The sequence below is a fragment of the Pseudophryne corroboree genome, chromosome 7 (assembly GCF_028390025.1).
Source record: "Pseudophryne corroboree isolate aPseCor3 chromosome 7, aPseCor3.hap2, whole genome shotgun sequence".
Taxonomy (NCBI): Eukaryota; Metazoa; Chordata; class Amphibia; order Anura; family Myobatrachidae; genus Pseudophryne; species Pseudophryne corroboree.
In genome coordinates, this window is record NC_086450.1 from 458,503,793 (window position 1) to 458,523,578 (window position 19,786).

The 19,786-nt window shown below is 37.2% G+C and overlaps 1 protein-coding gene across 1 annotated transcript; it reads left to right on the top strand.

The window, feature by feature from the left end:
- The first annotated feature begins 17,484 nt into the window (after nucleotides 1-17,484).
- LOC134944277 (olfactory receptor 2D2-like) lies at nucleotides 17,485-18,423 on the top strand. Its single transcript, XM_063932854.1, has one exon. It carries the CDS (start codon nucleotides 17,485-17,487, stop codon nucleotides 18,421-18,423), a length of 939 nt encoding a protein of 312 aa, XP_063788924.1.
- Nucleotides 18,424-19,786: the final 1,363 nt, after the last annotated feature.

Genomic DNA, 19,786 nt, shown 5'->3' on the forward strand with positions numbered 1-19,786 from the left:
AATAAGCCATCTTAGTGAAATGATCTACAGCTTCAAATACTGCTGTAAACCATTGGAGAGACTTCTAAAATAAAATACTGTATATACAGATATTCTTTTACAGGGACTTGCAGGTATTGGTAATGATTGTAACAGACCAGAGTGCAATGTGTGTGAAGATGTAGGTCTTCACATGAAACACAATGCACAAGCATTAACACTAGCTTTAATGTCTTTTTCCAGATGAAGCCACCATTGGTGTATAAATTCTATGGTGTTCTGAACTCCTCAATATTCTGCTGTGGCTGCATCAAGGTATTTCCTACAAACATGCTCACTTGCGCAAGGTACTAGGAATAAATGATCAAGATAACAAGGGACAATAACTATCAGATATTTTTGTGTTCCTGAAAATTGAATAAGAATTTGGTGAGAAGCTACAGTGTGGTAATGTGGTATCACTGGATACTTTTAAAATCACTCATCTTGGCAGATCTCAAACTGCTGGCACAAAGTGATTTTCCGTTATAGGAGCCAGGTTTTACAACAAATTTAAATTGAGTAATGAGGAAATACCAGAGATTTTGTGTCATTGTGCAATTTTGCTCTCTTCTAAATTCTGATGACCAGTAAACAAGTAAATTGCGGCACTCTTTAAATATCAGTTGGATAGCCAGTGACTACACCCCTAGTCTATAATTTTGCTCAGGAAGAGCCAGCTGCCTAGAAAAGTAAGCAAACAGACATAGTACGTGCTTAGAACATTTTTATCTGTGACAACATGCTGTAGCTGCCACAGGAAGGGCTGAGGCATCTACCTTTAAGCTAAAAGGCTGAATAGGATTCACATATGTCCGTATAGGAAATGCAGAATGGAGAGCTTATTAAAAAAAAAAAATTTCTTGAGCACAGTTGGACCATGCAAATGAAAATAAATTTAGTCTGGTAAAGAATTCAAAAATGTTGGATTTTTTTTTTAACCTTCTGTAATAGTTTGTAAATATCTTCTGCACTACTTTCACATATTGAAGAAGAGGCCACTTCTGACTGACTTGAGTGTTAGTGGAGTGTATTCTTAGCCCACTTGAGGAAAAAATATTTTCCAGAAATATAATGGTCTCCACATGCAAAATACCTTTTTCTAGTTTGCCATGTAACTCATACTGTGGTTCTTAACTCGAGTCTTCAAGTACCATCAACAGGCCATGCTTTGTGAGTGTCTTTAATCAGGTTGGGGCTGTCTTAAAGGCGGGCAGGATCCCGGTAGTCAGCATCCTGACGTCGGGATCCTGGGTGCAGAATGCCGGCAGAGGGTGGTGGTGGTGGTGGTGGTGGGGTAAGTGCAATGAAGCCCCTTGCAGGCTTGATGATGGGCTGCACTTGCCACAGGTTCTATTCCCACTCTGTGGGTCTAGTCAGCATGCCAACTGCTGGTATTTTTATTGTTCAGGATGCAGGGGGAGGTTATGTGACCTTCGGTCTCTTGATGGTCCGTCACATAACTACATTCCTTTTTAATCATGCACACATAAGCTAATCTATTTGCAGTAATTATATCACCTACTTCCACAGAGAGAAACCTTCAAAATATGAGCTGTTGGGAAAACTTAAGTGGTGAAATTGATTATCATTAATCTAAAACACTAATCAGAATATTGTGAGTACATAATATATTATCAAGATATCAAATGATAAACTTATTTAAAATATCCCAGAACACATTGTTAAGTAAAAGTTTGCTGGTGCATTTGATACGACTAATGGCATAATACGTTATTTGAAAGGGCTATGGACTTACAGATTTGTTCTCATAAATTATTGCTGCAGTCAAGCAAAACATCCCTTTTCAGAGTGCCGAGCATCTTTTTGTGTCTTTTTCAGGTGAATTGTGTCTGAGTGGTGTAGTGACTTTTTAGCATGACTGTGAATCTAAATTGCAATGCAATGTTGTAAACCCACTACACATGACTGCACTGATTAATTTTATAAGCGACTGAATCTGCATCTATATATGAAGTGTTATGATGCCAAGGGCACATTATATTCTCACACCAAGTTCCGCTGTGCTTCCATTGTTCTTTGTATTCAGACTCAGTAGCACACAGATAAACAAATGTTGCTTATCAAATTAATCAATGCAGTAACGATTGAATTTGTCACATCACATTGCAATTAAGATGCACATTTGTGCAAAAAAGGTGCTATAATACTCAGTGCGGATCAATTGTGCCAGAAGTCTAATGCCGTCAGGCTATATGTATGAGGTCACAACTATAAAAGCCATTTTCTACTCATCCTCCTGGCATATGTGGATTAAATTATATGATCCACTCAATTCCAATGTTATAAAAATGCTTGTTGATTGGAATATTTTTAAAATTTCTGTAATTGGTGGTAATAGATAATGTTTCTAAATAGTGGTAGAATTAAAGGCTTTATAGTCAATACAAGTACACAGACTCACCCTTTTTTCTTGGCAAAAAATATTGGAGATGTAGATGTGTAATAAATTCCTTGGTCAGAAATTGCAAATGTGGGGGAATGGGGGTGTCTGATCCTTTTTCTTGCCAAAAACTTCTGGAGATTCAACATACTGTAGATTTGGGGCAATTTCATTTTTTCTGGAACACATATGGTTGCTAGCAGGCACTTTTGGATACAGAATTCCAATTATAATGAGACAGTTAGCATTACTGCCTCACAGCACTGAGGGCATGGGTTCAATTCCCACCATGGCCATAACTGTGTGGAGTATAAATATTCTCCCCGTGCTTGCAGGGGTTTCCTCAGAGTACTCTGGTGTACGCTATATAAATAACTGGTAATAAAATAAATAAATACATCTTTGGTTAGCAAATTTATAGTATGGTTGTGTGTTCTTCAACCACAGTATGTCTCACACAATTGGAAATTGGGGTGCTGTATCTAAGGATAAATCTTCCTGATGTCTTTTAATGGTCTCACAATCAAAGCTGCAGTACTGTATCTAAGGTGACTGGTCCAGCGGAGATTAAGGAACCATCAATTCTTCATCAGAAATTCTTAATAATTGTTTTGTTTTTTTTTCGTTGCACCATCTGTTGCATTTGCTTTTGAATGGACCCTATTTGTTAGTAGGAAACAAAATTCTCAAAAACAATGTGGGAAAATTGATTGCAATTGTTTTGACCAACAACTGTTTACTGTATACAAAAGGTTTACTGTTTCCCTAAAGATTACTGTATCCCTAAAGTTTACAGTATACTGACAATTTACTGTATCCCAAAATGTTACTGTATCCCGAAAGTGTAAACTTTAGGAATACAGTATTTATATGATTTAATTATATCAACTGAATTTAGGGCTACAAAAATGCTTGTGTCAAATATTCCTAGCTAAATGTGCAAAAGCAGTAGGAAAATACATCAAATTGCCTCCATGTGTAAAGACAAAAATTTGTATTCCCTGAGAAGATATTTGAATGACATGTAATTAGTGAAGTTGGCACTTATTGAATAGGGGTAGAAACGTTAAATTTATGCAAAATAGGACTTGATGTCTGTGGGTGATCAGGGGGTGCTAGTAGCTGAGTGGCATCCTATACTTTCAATTATGTGTCTTTTATACTATTTACTGTATTTATAGCCTTTAATGTCAGAACAGCCATCCCTAAAAAAACAAGTGCGTCACCATTTTTCATGAGCAGTTCCAGTGAATAACCAGCAAAACATAAGGTCACAATTCAAAGTTAGAATTAAACTTGCAGATTACATAAATGTACTGTATAACATAAGTCATTGTTTAGTTATTTTTAGAAATATTTTTTATTATGAAATATAACTATTTACAAAATTAACAAAACAATAATAATTTTAATTACAGATTTGGGAAAATGTACGGCATCTGTCAAATAATTTGCCATAGTTTGTATCAAAATTAATTCCACAGTATTACAAGAAAATGGAAAACATATAATGGGTTCCATGAGAGAATGACAGCAAAAAAATAATCAAACCCCAAAGGAAAAATTTACGGGTGAAGCAATTATACTAATTTCTATTCCACATAGTAACATGTTGGATAGGGATCCACTCTGTACAGTATAAATAAGAGTCTTTCATTTAATGCGTTCTGCTTTATGACAAACTAAAGGTGAGATGTGACCTACCTGCTATATGACATTAAAATATAAATGTTACTGGAACCAATCTAAAGTGGTGATGGTTCTGGTATTTCAAAACAGTCTGTGAAATATTTTCTTACTTTATTGTTTCTTTCGATAGTGACTTTTTAAGGAAAAACATTTCAGTAGTAAGAGTGGCATTTGGAACCTTTATACGCCATGAGAAATAAATGATGATTTAATTCTATATTCAAAACTGGGCAAATCCATGTGACCGGACAACACTCATCTGTGCACTGGAGAAAGTAGGCATCAACAATGTGCATTTGCTCCAGCCCTATTAATGGTGAACAAGATGTGACTGAAGTTGGATGGATCAATATCCTCCACTTAGCTCTGAAAATCACTGAGTTCTGTCAACGCCCTCACATCATGCCCTTTGGACACTTGTCCTATGTGCAAATGTCCCGTCTCCAGCCAATAATACCCAGTCACAAGTGTAGGTATATACAACAACTCCATATTGCCCAGAATTGCTTTAAGTTGCCAAATACAGTATATATGCAGGGTTTATTCTGTGAAAGTTTGAACTAGGTCCTCTATCTACAAATTGTATAAGATCATATGCAAAGTCCCTTATATAAAAATCTTACTAGTAACATCTATATATTTAATTGGCTAAGCAATTTTTTTTGTGAGAGCAACTCCTCTAAAAAGACAACACAGAATTTGATGGTTCAGGTGTGATTCGATAGGTTGTGTGATGCAGATGTAATAGAATTTTGATCAGGTTGTTAGGTAATAATGTGTCCAAGTCATACATTTTTCTTATATAAAAAGCATTGAGTGGGGAGTGCAGGGGAGTGCACATTTTTTCCCCCATGGGTTGCATATTTCAGCAAAGGCCTTGCCAATTTTTTTATGCACTAAATTCTTTTTATATAATGAATTATTTTTAAATACTGTATCCCGAAAGTTTACTGTTTCCCAAAAGTTTACTGTTTCCCAAAAGTTTACAGTTTCCGTATACTGTAAATTAAACTTTCAGGGTACAGTTACATTTCGGAATGCAGTAAACTGTCAGTATAAAGTAAGCTTAAGGGATACAGTAAATCTTCAGTATATAGTAAACTTTAGGGATAAAGTAAACTTTCAATAAACAGTAAAATTACGAGATACAATAATTTCTCATGTGAAATTTTTAATTAGTGATTTAAAATAACTTTTTCTTACAGTTTAACTATGCCACAGGGATGAGCGTACATTACGGGTTGACATAAAAAATATGTTTGCCCTAAATTCAGTTGATAATGAAATCTTCTAATACTTTATCCCAAAGTTTTCTGTATCCCAAAAATTTACACTTTCGGTATACAGTAACATTTTGGGATACAGTAAAATTTTGGGATACAGTAAACTGTGGGTATACAGTATACTTTTAGGGAGACAATAAACTTATGGAATGCAGTAAACTTTAAGGATACAGTAAAAGTTGCTGGTCAAAAAAATCTTTAAAAAATTGCAATCAAATTTCACACATTGTTTTTGATAGTTTTGTTTTCTTCAAAAAATAGGGTAATCTCTAAACCAAATGCCCCAGATGATTCAACAAAATAAAAAAGTAGTAAGAATTTCTCATAAATTCAGATCTTTCTTTATGATTATCTGCTCTCTCAGCTCGAACATGTTGAAAATAGTGTTAAAGCTAAGTTTAACATTCAAATAGAAAAAGTTTGCTCATCTACAAATGAACTCACTGTAGAACACACACTAAAAAATGTTTTGCTTTATTTCGAGCAATGGGGTTGACCACTTTGAATTAAGGTATTTGTGAAAATATCATGAGCTTTTAAAAAAAATTAATGTATAGATGTATCCACCGTTATCTTGAGTAGTTTTCTGTGCCTAGTCACAAAATGAGTTATTAGCATAAACCCTTCAGCTATTGTTCTCAACTGCAATACAATACAGAGAACAATACAGCAGGGGATTAAGTCATTACAGCAGGGGATTAAGTCTGACTGGCCAGTCACAGTTAATCCTATTAACCGTCAAGATAAATGTGGATACATCTGTACTGTAAATTGAAATTGTGAATGTGTGAAAATGCATTTTCAGATAATCTTTTGGCATCCTTCCTGTGTCATATATATATATATATATATATATATAATTATTAAAAAAAATGGCAGGGAGGAAGGTGCCTTCTTAGGTGACATTGTCTTGTCATCAGTCCACCAAGGACAATGGCATATTTTGTATCCTCCAATAGAAATATTTTTTTCAATATTTATCGTATGTGAATAACTGTGTCCTTGTAATGTCACCACCAAATGTAATTATACAATAAATACATGATTTGAATGGGTTTATTTTATAGTCTTAAAGGTTTGCGAACTTTCACGAGGGCTAATACCTCATACTTTCATTATTGTCATCGTGAATGCAGTCTATACAGACTATTGAAAGATAGTCTTGTCTGGCTTAAAGAAAAAGCCCTCTCTTACAACACAGGGCATAATTAAGTCCTAATCGCTGCTGTAGATTTGTAAGCAGTGGGACAAAACCATTTGCACTCCAGGTGTGGCAGATATAACATTTGTAGAGAGCGCTAGATTTGGGTGGGTTATTTTGTTTCTGTGCAGAGTAAATATTGGCTGCTTTATTTTTACACTGCAAATTAGATTGCAGATTGAGCACACTCCACCCAAATCTAAATCTCTCTGTACATGTTATATCTGCCTCTCCCGCAGTGCAGCATGGTTTTGCCCAACTCCTAACTAATTTGTAGCAGCGGTCAGGTTTGAATTAGGCCCTCAGTATCTTCACCAGAGAGATGGATGTACTGCATTTTATTTATCTGATATGTGGGAATGGGGAAATGGATGTAACTTTGCACAAGTTGAATACAAAATGTAATTCGCAAAGGATAACCCACAAATCATGTAAGTATCAATTGGTTATTGGGGGTGCTACCAGAAACAATATTAATGACCACAAGGAAGAGAGACAACACATATCTCTTTGTTGGCGCACTAGAATAAATTTAAAATATAAAGTTTTTTTGTATTATTTAAAATGTCCAAACATGAAATAAAGACAAAATGTTAGACACACATATCTTGCACACAGTGAATAAAGTGTTTATAGTGATAATAAAAACAAGGCTCTCTATCTGTCTGCTACATTTATTTAACAATAATTTATATTACTCAATGCGGATAGAGATATACTTGTAACTTAGTATTGGGGAAAGAAAAGTGCGTTGGTAAGTATTTATATTTATATTATCAACCTGGCAAAAATTAGTTTCCGATGGATGAATATGTTCAAGATAAATTTCCGCCAATAATCGCAGTTGTGTTGTCCTCTACATATGCTGGACGAAGAAACCTTGAATATCAGTAAATTAACCAATCTCATAAAGATAAGGTAAGTGTAATCTCTAATTAGGTGCAATAGGCTTGATAGTTAAGGGGCATCCAAAACAATTGAATTGCAACAATGGGCACCCATTAATTATCACAGTTTTGAAAACAATTGAATCTGCCCTGCATAGTCTCATAGACCCTATGCAAGATACCAGTTTGGAGCTCCCCTCCTTCAACAATCCATAGCACTATATTTTAATTCCTGGTTGTGAGCTTCATTACAAAGTAGCTTGGTGCATGCATAGTGTGATCGCGGCATGTGCACAAACTACCAATAATCACCCAGCTGCATGAACATCTGCATTGTGTACAAATCTGAATCAGGCCCTAGGACTTTTGGAAGTAGACTGGAAACCTGTGTCACATTTAAAGTAAACCGACTGCTCACAAACAGTGGATGAAACCATATTGTGTTTCCAAACATTTCCCATCTTATCAAAGAACATTGCTTAACAAAATTATCTCTAGTTAAATGTCCATAGGCTGCATTGTCAGGATTATTGGTCCAGGACCTCGTATTCCTTGGAATGGACAGGATCTAGGTGTATAGATGAGTGTGTAATGGAGACTGCAATTTCACCTTACACAGCAGCTGAAACCTGTATACTCTGGGCCTGGGCCTGAATCTAAACAAAGGCATTTAGTTCTGTAAACCCAGGACACATACTGTATCATCCCTACCATAATACTGACCCTAACTCATCCCTAATCCCAAACCTCACCCTTACCATAACCCCAGTGCCCTAACCCCAAACCCAATACGCTAAACCCTACACAAATCCAATACCCTATCCCTAAACCAAACCACTAAACTTACCCTTATACCCTAGCCCAACCACTAGACTAACCCTAATACCCTAGCCCTTATACCCTAACCCTAAGTTTTTCTCTCTTAGTATTATAAAGGTGGGTAGCTCTCTCCCTATTGTTCCTTACATATAATACACAATTCTGCTCTGAAAGAGTGGTAGGGATTTGAAGGTCGCTGCGAGGTGGCATCTGTAGTGGGGGTTGTGGTGTGGACCCAATGAGCTGGTGGTGTGGTGGGTTAGGGCACATGCACAGTAATGTGTGTGACTGTGCCCTGCTTAGTGCCTATGACATATAACAATGGTTCAGAGCTATCACCACAGGCTATGGTGGGCTTATCTCTTCCAGACTGTGTGGCACAGGGCTTCATTTGCATTTTAACACTGCAAGAACTGGGTGCCTGCCTAATATAACAGTGAAATTACTGGAGTGCCAGGTAATTTCACAAGCTAGACACTGACTACCCAAAAATCCTGCAATTGATAGATGTCGGTATAAGCATACAGGGATACAGCCATCTCGCCCACCTATTTTTTTCAAGCACACTATAGTTTTTCTTTTTTATGGTAGACGGGAAGTGAACAGGACTGCTTTACATTACATGTATATTACAAGTAATTAACATGCACAGTGCAGACAACGGGACTCTGGCGGTATGGGAGAGTCCACGTGATGTCATGATGTCACGCGTTAGTTGCACAGTGCTACTCTGGGTAGTTTTTGGACAGGCCAGATTTCACCAGGCAGTGAGAGGATGAGGGTCCATCCTGATAGACTTTTAACACTGCTTGCACTGTCTCTTCTCTCCAGTCCCTAGGTGGAAGATTCTTTCCTGCTCTCATTGATTCCATTCACTACCCAGGTACTACCCAGGCACATGGAACAACAGCAAAAAGGGAAGCCGTCACACCAGGACCCTTTATCTATCAATTCCTACACATTTAAGGTTGCTTAAATTATCAATTAACAACGCATGTGTGCTACACAATTTGTTATAGCTAATAAACTAATTATATGCACGGGATCACGGAGTATGACTAAAGGTCTCATTGTGCTGATAACAGTGTAATATTCATAGCAGGTGGACCTTATTTCTCTCTAAAGAAGGGTTGATATCATCTAAATGCAGTTTTTGGATCAATAACATTTACAGTTTCATTTGTAGTGTGTGTTTTTTTATTAATCAATTGATCATCACTGCATATAAACTAAAGTGCATGTCTTGGTTTATGATAAACCTAATGGTAAACCCCTCTTTTCTTCCTTGGAGAGGATATATATGTATCTGTGTATTTTCTGCAGGTAATAATTTTTGAGAGGATGTTGTTTTGTTGTTATATGCATTAGCTGAATTGACTTCTTATACTTTTTTCTGTAATAGAGACTGCATAGTTATTACCTATTCTCTTTTCTCTAACAGTCTTACAGTGACATATTGTCTACATTTTGTGGATACAACTATGTATAAAATTGTATCTATTTGACTGTATAGGACTCTGCATTTCTGATTAACAGATTGGTCAAGAGATACAATATATATATTTGACACTCTAGCCCTTAGTGGCATGTGTAAATAAAATTCTCTCTTTAAAATGCCAATGTTAATATCTGTAATTTATGTCAAATATCACTGATCACATACGCTGGAGGTTATACTCTATAGCAGGAATGGGGAACCTTCGGCCCTCCAGCTGTTTTTGAACTATACATCCCAGCATGCCATGCAATAGTTTTAGCATGGTCAAATAGCAAAACTGTAGCAAGGCATGCTGGTATATGTAGTTTAACAACAGCTGGAGGGCCGAAGGTTCCCCACCCCTGCTCTATAGGGAGCAATTAATATCAGACTCTTCTGAGAAGACCAATAATTAAAAAGGGCCCTCATGTAGACACTAATTAGAGCTGATATAATAGAAATTTAACAAATTTTCGTTAGACTTAATATAGTTCAATTTGCCCTAAGTGTACTGAAAAGTTTGATACAAACTACTATTACTATTTCATTTTTTGGGCAACACGTCATGATTTTTGTACTCTCAGGCTATCAAAAGGGTTACTATGACTGATTATAGAGATTTATTTTAATATGCTAATAAAAGTTAAGTTTTAACTTTTACATTTATCAAATAATTTCAAAAGAGTGCGCCACACACTAAGCTCTCTTTTTAGCGATAAACCCACGAGTGGTTTATGCTAATAACTCTCAAAGACTTTTAACACCCTCACACAGGTGCAAATGAGAATTTGATAAGTCTTAGGTCAGAGGACCTTGAGACCCAGAAGAGGCCAAATGGATTGAGGCCTCTCCTACTCTGCATCCATAACTCAGGAACCTTTTGACAGCTTTCACCAATGCCCAAAAGCTCTAAGTAACACAAATCAAACATTTTTCCTGTTTTTTTTTTAAACATGCAGATCAGAATCCATCTAATCACTACTCTTGGTGAACCCCCTTGGCCTTGCTAAGCATTTTGTGTCAAACAAAGCAAGAAGGGAAAGGTATATAATAAAATTATATATATATATATATATATATATATATATATATATATATGCATAGATTCGAAAATGGGTAAGCACTTATAATACACTAATTCCCCATTATATATAGCAGGTGCCTTTCCATTGGATCCCCCTAAGCAGGAGTCCATAAACATCAGGCAGATACTGTATTACTGCAACATTTCGATTTTTTAAAACTTCATCTTCAGGCATGTACGTCTGGAGATGATGTATACAAACATTGAAACGTTGCAGTAATATCTGTCTGATGTGCATCTTTGGACTGCCGTACACATTATATATATATATATATATACATATATATATATATATATACAGAGAGAAGGTAGGTAGGTAGTTTGACTATATATTAATGGTCCCGCTAAGATGCTGAGGACTAACTCAGATTCTTGATTCTACAAGTCCTGTGAGTGCCGCTACTGTCTCTCTGTCTGTGATACTACTTGATTGAAGGCACCCAGGAAATGGACTACTATATATATATATATATATATATATACATACATACATTCACAATTGCTGGTGGCACTAGAATCCAAAAGGGATACAAAACTACATTTTGTAAATAAATGATTGCGTGTCCTTGTTATTTTTATTAATATCAACCGCGATGCAAAAAGAACTTGTTGCACAAAACAGGTCCTCTGTCAAATAGGCACTGCAATCACCTCAGACCAACAGAGATCTCCAAAATGTAACTATGGCAAGCCACTGGATTTATGGATGCATTTCTTAATCCCCCGCTGGTTAAATGAGGATTTCAAGCTAAATTGTTTTTCTTGATATATGATGTACCTGATGGTTGCGTATTCTCATTCAGATCATCTCCACTGTGATCTGAGATGGCTTTCATCATATTTACTGTATGTTATGATTACTCTATTTCATAGGTTCTCAAACTTGGTCCTCAGGACCTCACACAGTGCATGTTTTGCAGTTAACCCAGCAGCTGCACAGGTGTATTAATTACTCACTGACACATTTTACAAGGTCCACAGGTGGAACTAATTATTTCACTTGTTATTCTGTCAGGATACCTGCAAAACATGCGGGGTCCAGAGGACGAGTTTGAGAACCTGTGCTCTATTTGATCATTTCTGTATGATCTACTCACAATCTTTGCTCTTTGGCTTGCTGCACTATTTTGGTGTTTTTGTGATTATCCCTGCAATGTTTTGTTATGATTTCAATGGTTTGTGGTGTTTTGTTTTTAATTTTTTTATTTTTATTACTTACCTTTTGGTGCATTGAATCAGCTAGAACAGGGCTGGCCAAACCGGTCCTCGAAATCTACCAACAGTTTATGTTTTCCAGGCCTCCAGGAGATCTGTAGAATTGTCAGTTAGGAATGAATGCAGCACATCTTAATTAGTAATGACTACACCTGTGCACTAGCCAGGTGGTCTGGAAAATGTGAACTGTTGGTAGATCTCGAGGACCGGTTTGGTCAGCTCTGAGCTAGAATATTTGAGCAGGCCTTGTGCAGCACAGCCGTTGTGCTAAGTTGTCTTTCTGCAACTCTTATTACAGTAGTTTAGAAATGTGACTGATCCAACCATGGTGCTCTGTTTGCATTCTGTATCTTTTGCCATGGATCACCATGACAACCGACTGTCCAGTATTTTCATAGCATACTGTACATGCCTGTAAGCGCTGGGAAATTAAGGCTGATTAGTATAACAGTTTTATGCAACTAATAGCTTGTAATGTGCTCATTAACACCTGAGGAAGACCGCAAGGCGGTGGTTGAAATTTAATTTTGGGTGCAGTAAGTTATGTTGCTGCCACATTTAAACTAAACCCTGCTTTCTTTTATTATAATGGAGTGTGCAAATTCTCCTTATTCCAAGTTCTAGGAAAGGTAAGTGTGTCTATTAATACTATTTGAATTGTGCACAACTGAATGTGGTTGGGGTAGGAGGAAAAGGGTAGAGTTGGGAGTGTCAGGAAGATAACCACCAGTTTTGGAAGTGCAGGTGTGATGCTTATTAAAAATGTAGGGGTCTATTTACTAAGCCTTGGAGAGAGATAAAGTGGACAGAGAGAAAGTACCAACCAATCAGCTCCTAGCTGTCATTTTTCAAACAAAGCCTGTAACATGGCAGTTAGGAGTTAGTTGTCTGGCACTTTATCTCTCTCCTAGGCTTTGAAAAATGGACACATTAGTGCTATGAAGCTGAGTTCTCTTAAGAATATCTAGGAGGAGAGGGCTGAGCAATAGGAAGAGATGGAGTTATAAGAGGGTTTCAATATGAGATTATAGTGAGGTTAACTGGTATAAGGACTGTCTTTTGGAGAAAACCAATGGGAACTTGGTTTCATCAAAAGTGCTGTATGTCAGGAAGATGGTGATAGTTTCCATATGGATGATGAACCAGATATAGGAGATCATAACAGACAGAGTGGGTATGATAATATTCAGAATTATTTGTTGGCAAAAATACAGATGTGCCCCATTTAATTATCCTTCTGGCTGGACCTAACATAGCTACAGTGGCTTTGAGTGATATGTTAATGAGAAGAAGAAAAAATCTTGAAATAAGATACTGCATCACAACTATGATACAGTGAGGTGTCATAAGCTACAGTGTCATTCTGTAGAACTCTATAGAATAATAGATTGAGACACTTTATTATGAGTCTGTTAGAAGCAGGTTCCACAATATCAATGACTGATAATCTTAATAGGTTTTGTTCCACGGACCTTGCACACTTGAGAAAAATGGACTGGTAATTTTCCTGATTGCGCAAAAAAACAAACAGTGGTGCAGCTATGAGAAAAAGGGGATTCTTCACAACAATCCCAATAACATGTATAACAAAAAGGGGTATTTTCTCAAATAAGCGCAAACACATACATGTAATAATATTCTTTTCTCCTCCTTCAATGGTAGAGAAGATGATACCACGAATTTGACTTCCAATATATGGAGGGATTTTCAGGCAGTATTAGTTCTTTATAATGCCACAATCAGTAGAAGACGTTGGATCTCAAAATAGAAAGAAACTTCATAGTGCAATAATGCCATAAATTAAAATCAATGTATTTATTAACAATTATGCACTCACAGTATATAAATTAAATAACAGCATATAACCATAAAAATGGTAGATGGTTCTCAGCCTGGGGACACAGCAGATAACACAGACACCCCCTAAATGGAACAGATCCGGACTATTTCACAGAGAGGGACCGTTTGCAGCTCACCCGACCAGACCAACGTAACAGCTCACACAGCCTGAAGCTTTTCGGACATCCAGGTCCTTCGTCAGAGGCATAGTGAGCAGTCAAGCACAGAGAGATTAAATAACCCATAAAATTAACAACAAAAGGAACAGGTGTTTACAAAATTAACATTCTTTTGCGGTTATCCGGAACCGGAAGTGGCGTATCGCACCGTCCAGCGGAAGCGGAAGTGAAATTTTTGCGTGTCAACTTTGCGTATCAGCTTGCGGAAGCGGAAATGACGATTTTTGCGTGTCATGGTGCGTTCCACGAGTTCCGTTCCAGGAAATGCCTTTTTACAACAATTCATCTGATGGATGGAATATCAATAGACATCGAGTCTTTTCCAATAAATTGTCAAATGGACAACTTATTGGACTTCGGGTTCCGGATAACCGCAAAAGAATGTTAATTTTGTAAACACCTGTTCCTTATGTTGTTCATTTTATGGGTTATTTAATCTCTCTGTGCTTGACTGCTCACTATGCCTCTGACGAAGGACCTGGATGTCCGAAAAGCTTCAGGCTGTGTGAGCTGTTACGTTGGTCTGGTCGGGTGAGCTGCAAACGGTCCCTCTCTGTGAAATAGTCCGGATCTGTTCCATTTAGGGGGTGTCCGTGTTATCTGCTGTGTCCCCAGGCTGAGAACCATCTACCATTTTTATGGTTATATGCTGTTATTTAATTTATATATTGTGAGTGCATAAGTGTTAATAAATACATTGATTTTAATTTATGGCATTATTGCACTATGAAGTTTCTTTCTATTTTGAGATCCAACGTCTTCTACTGATTGTGGCATTATAAAGAACTAATACTGCCTGAAAATCCCTCCATATATTGGAAGTCAAATTCGTGGTATCATCTTCTCTACCATTGAAGGAGGAGACAAAGAATATTATTACATGTATGTGTTTGCGCTTATTTGAGAAAATACCCCTTTTTGTTATACTTGCACACTTGAGACCAGTGTTGCAGCCAGATGAGTCACATCCAATACAGTTTGTTTAGTCTTTGTTTCTGACATGCTTGATCTTTGTAAAGCAATCCTGCATGCTGTGGGAACAGATATGTCCTCAAACATTTCTCCTTTTTGCTCCATATGGCACAATATGCCTGACATAGTTCTTGTGTTCTGAACTTTTCCTAAATTTGACTACATTTTTAATCATTTTGCAAGTTATTCCTCAATTTTATGTCTAAGGTACTTAGGATTAGTACATTTGTAACAAAGGAATATATTAAGTCTGAGATTAGGCATAACAATACATGATGTGGGTCAGTCATATAGGACCTGACCTTTGCTTTTCTACTCTACATTGTGGACTTTTCCCTCAATTTTAAACTTTTGCTCAATTTTGTGTCTTAGTTTACATATAATGTAAATGGCACTTAAGATTAGTGTTTTTGGTGTGGCTAAGTCTCAATGTCCATGGTGAACTAAACATTTCTATTTAGCATGATTTGAGGATAGGTGTATTTGGACACATCTGTATATAAAGCAGGAAATTATTACACTCAGAGCCTGCTGTGATTGTTTCTGCTACTACTGCCTGGATTTCTGCTATTAGAGCCAGACTTCATCCTGACAATTTTGTCCTCTCCAATCCTGTTCTTGGCTTGTACTTGGACTCCTCTGATTAACCTGAACTCAGCTTATTTAATAATTCACTCCTTTTTTTCAAGCCATGGCCTCGAAACCAACCTGGCTATTCTCTACCTGCCAAGACATAGAGTGTCTGATAACATCTCTGTCTTCTGTAGCTCACTGCTTTGGTGTTCTGCTTATTGTATCCCATTGCACCAAGTGCTTTCTTGGGGGACTACAATCTCTGTAGCACAGAAGCAAAGATCATATCCCTTTATGGGGTCATTGGTAATAGCCTGCACTGTGTGTAGACTCTATGGGGATTTGTGGTGCCAAACTGCATCAGTGTGACTGCAGAATGGTTGAATAGGTTAGTGGTTCACAACAGAGTCATTATGCCATATCATGAGATGTCTAGCCTATCTTGCAACACCATGAAAATGTCTGTCTGGAAGGATAGTTAAGGAGGACACATCAGTATATGCATCCAGTTTGCTTGAAACAGAATCTATGCCAGAAAGTGGAGCTCATTAGACAGAACCTTCATATACAGTATAGATAGAGGTCCCTATCTAGCCACAGCTTCTCCAGAAGGAAGAGTTGACAAAGTAAAATCATTTGTGTCTAGTTAATATATGCTATAGGCCTTTTATTTGATTAGGGTAGATATAGAGCTAAAGGTTATCCATCCATGAATTTTATCTGATAATCCTCCTCTCATGCTTCAATGAGATTGCTCTCACATTCACTAACATGGCTAGTCTGATACTCCAGTGCAAATCTAGAGCAGTGGTACTCAAACTCGGTCCTCAGGACCCCAAACAGTTCACATTTTCCAAGTCACCCAGCAGGTGCACAGGTATATTCATTATTCACTGACCCATTTTAAAAGATCCACAGGTGAGCTTTTTATTTCACTAGAGATTATGTGAGGATACCTGGAAAACATGCAATGTGTGGGGTTCTTAGGAGCAAGTTTGTGAACCTGTGGTCTAGATATTACAAGGTCTAGAAATCATATGTTTTTGCAAAGGGAAGTAGAGACAGATATTTTCAAATTTGGATGAGTCAATACAAAAGGAGTTGTACTGTATTTGAAGTAAAAAAAATGGAAAGAAGGTGTACAAATAAGTCTTTAGAACATTGTAAGATGACCATGAGCCTCTGTTGAGAAAATCCAAGAAGAATTGGATATCTGTCTTAACCCATGAGGTGGAAATAAGCCGGTTTGAGATCCAGAAGAAATGCCTGTTTGTCCAACAAAAGGGTGAATGGCAAATGGAGTGATTCTCAGAGAAGTTTAGATCTACTGTACATCCCAATATCTAGAGTTCAGATAAAATACAGTATTTTCACGAGACTTGGATACTGAGATCATGGGAATGTACTGTAGGTTATACATGTGCTGCAGTTGCAATCAAAATAGATCTAGGTAAGATTCAGTATGTGATTTCATGCTATTATGAAGGCTAATGTGAGACTATGTACCACCTTAGAACTCATATATACAGTATGACTTTGCTAGTTATACCAAGATACATCAGTGAAAGAAACTGTAAGTGAGAAAGTGATAATTAACACACTAGAGTCACAGAGCAGGCGCAAGTTGGATTAACACTCAGATGTGTCTGTACACCATGTCACCTGTATCACCTACATCATAATTTCATCACACCTACATGTGCGCAGACTACTGTCTGCCTTCTTTAACATTGACTTTATACCTGAGATAAAAGATACCAAGCAACACCAACACCACTGCGCAGCCTTGCAAATGGATAAAAAAACTAACAATTTTTTTTTTTACAGTTTGACTGGAATATGTGATGGAGAACCAGACTTACATTAAGGAATTCCAATTGTTGCCATTCTATGCAAATTCTCATTATATATTGTTAACTACCTGTGTGTTTTTTACCATATATATGTTTGGAGTAGTCATTAATTTTATCATCATTACAGTGATATACATTGATTACCAGTTACATACCCCTATGTATCTATTTCTCTGTAACCTGGCCTTATTAGATATCTGCTACACAACCACTACTGTCCCTAACCTGCTGCACATGTTACTATCTGGAGATAATTCAGTGTCCTTCACACAGTGCTTCACCCAGATGTACTTTTATAGTTTGGTTGGCTGTACAGAGGATCTTCTAATATTCATTATGTCATATGACCGATATGTTGCTATTTGTGATCCTTTACACTATCACTCTGTACTAAATAGGAAAAATTGTATATTATTTGCCTCTGGTGTTTGGACATTAGGATGTCTAAATTCAATTTTATTTACCCTTACAGTCGCTAAAATGTCATTTTGCTATTCAAACACCATACACCAATTTTTCTGTGATACTAAATCTCTGATAAACATTTCCTGTGCTATCCCCAGAGAGTTTTATATTGTTTTCTACATCCAATTATTGGTATTTGCATTTTTCCCAGTTGTGTTCAGTTTGATATCCTATATAAAAATTATCAGGGTCATCTTGCAGATAAAATCTAAGGATGGCAGAAAGAAAGCCTTTTCTACCTGCTCATCTCACCTTACTGTTGTCATTATTTACTATACAACAGCTACTTGTGTGTACATGATGCCACCATCAGAGAACTCCAATGTCCTAGAACAGGTCCTTACAGTACTGTACTCAGTTGTCACCCCCATGATAAATCCTCTAATCTACACTCTACGGAATAAAGATGTCAAAAGGGCTCTGCTGAGAATACTGGGGGTAAAACAATATATTGAAGATTTTTAGGATGCTGTAAGTGTGTGGCAAGTTGAATTTGCTTCAATTTAAACAAGTGACAGAGATGATTTCATTCCCAATATGTTTGATAAATATGGGTCTCATTTAGAGCTGGCCCCAGAAAAATGTTTTACAATATGAAAGTCTTATTAATTATAGTATGGGTTACATATATGTGGATGGAACCAAAGTTTCAGAATCTACACTGAACTATAGAATCAGAGGACCAGATAATAAAAAAATTAACTGCTTTATTTTCAGTACATATATCATCACAAAGCTTTTGTATTTTTTTGCAATTTTTAATGGAATTTCATTCAATTTCTATGTGAGAGCCCCACTATAGAATACTTTTCTTTCATCATTTTTCTAATCTGTTTACGTAAGTTATCTGAGCAAGCACCACCCAGATTAAATGTAGTATTAACAAAAAGGTATTGTATAAAAAGGGATATAATATCTTTGTGTGTATATTATATTGGCATCTCTTTGTCTCCTGTGCAAAAAATATACATACTTTGCACATCTAATTATACTGCAGTTACAGTAAATGAACATGTCCTTATTAGAGATGAGCGGGTTCGGTTCCTCGGGATCCGAACCCCGCCGAACTTCACCCATTTTACACGGTTCCGAGGCAGCCTCGGATCTTCCCGCCTTGCTCGGTTAACCTGAGCGCGCCCGAACGTCATCATCCCGCTGTCGGATTCTCGCGAGATTCGTATTCTATATAAGGAGCAGCGCGTCGCCGCCATTTTCACTCATGCATTGTAGATGATAGCGAGAGGACGTGGCTGCATTCTCTCAGTTTCTGTGTTCAGTGTGCTGCAAATATCTGTGCTCAGTGTACTGCAAATATCTGTGCTCAGTGTGCTGCAAATATCTGTGCTCAGTGTGTTGAAAATATCTACATTCTCTGCCTGAAAAACGCTCCATATCTGTGCTGCATTGTAGTATATAGTAGGAGGACAGTGCAGAATTTTGCTGACCACCAATATATATATAGCAGTACGGTACAGTAGTCCATTGCTCTACCTCTGTGTCGTCAAGTATACTATCCATCCATACCTGTGCTGCATTGTAGTTGTGCGCAGTATATAGTAGGAGGACAGTGCAGAATTTTGCTGACCACCAGTATATATATAGCAGTACGGTACAGTAGTCCATTGCTCTACCTCTGTGTCGTCAAGTATACTATCCATCCATAACTGTGCTGCATTGTAGTTGTGCGCAGTATATAGTAGGAGTACAGTGTAGATTTTTGCTTGTGGGTGTGGAGTAGCGCCACGTGGAGTCACAACTGTCTAGCAATAGATTTTTGCTGACCACCAGTATATATATATATAGCAGTACGGTACAGTAGTCCATTGCT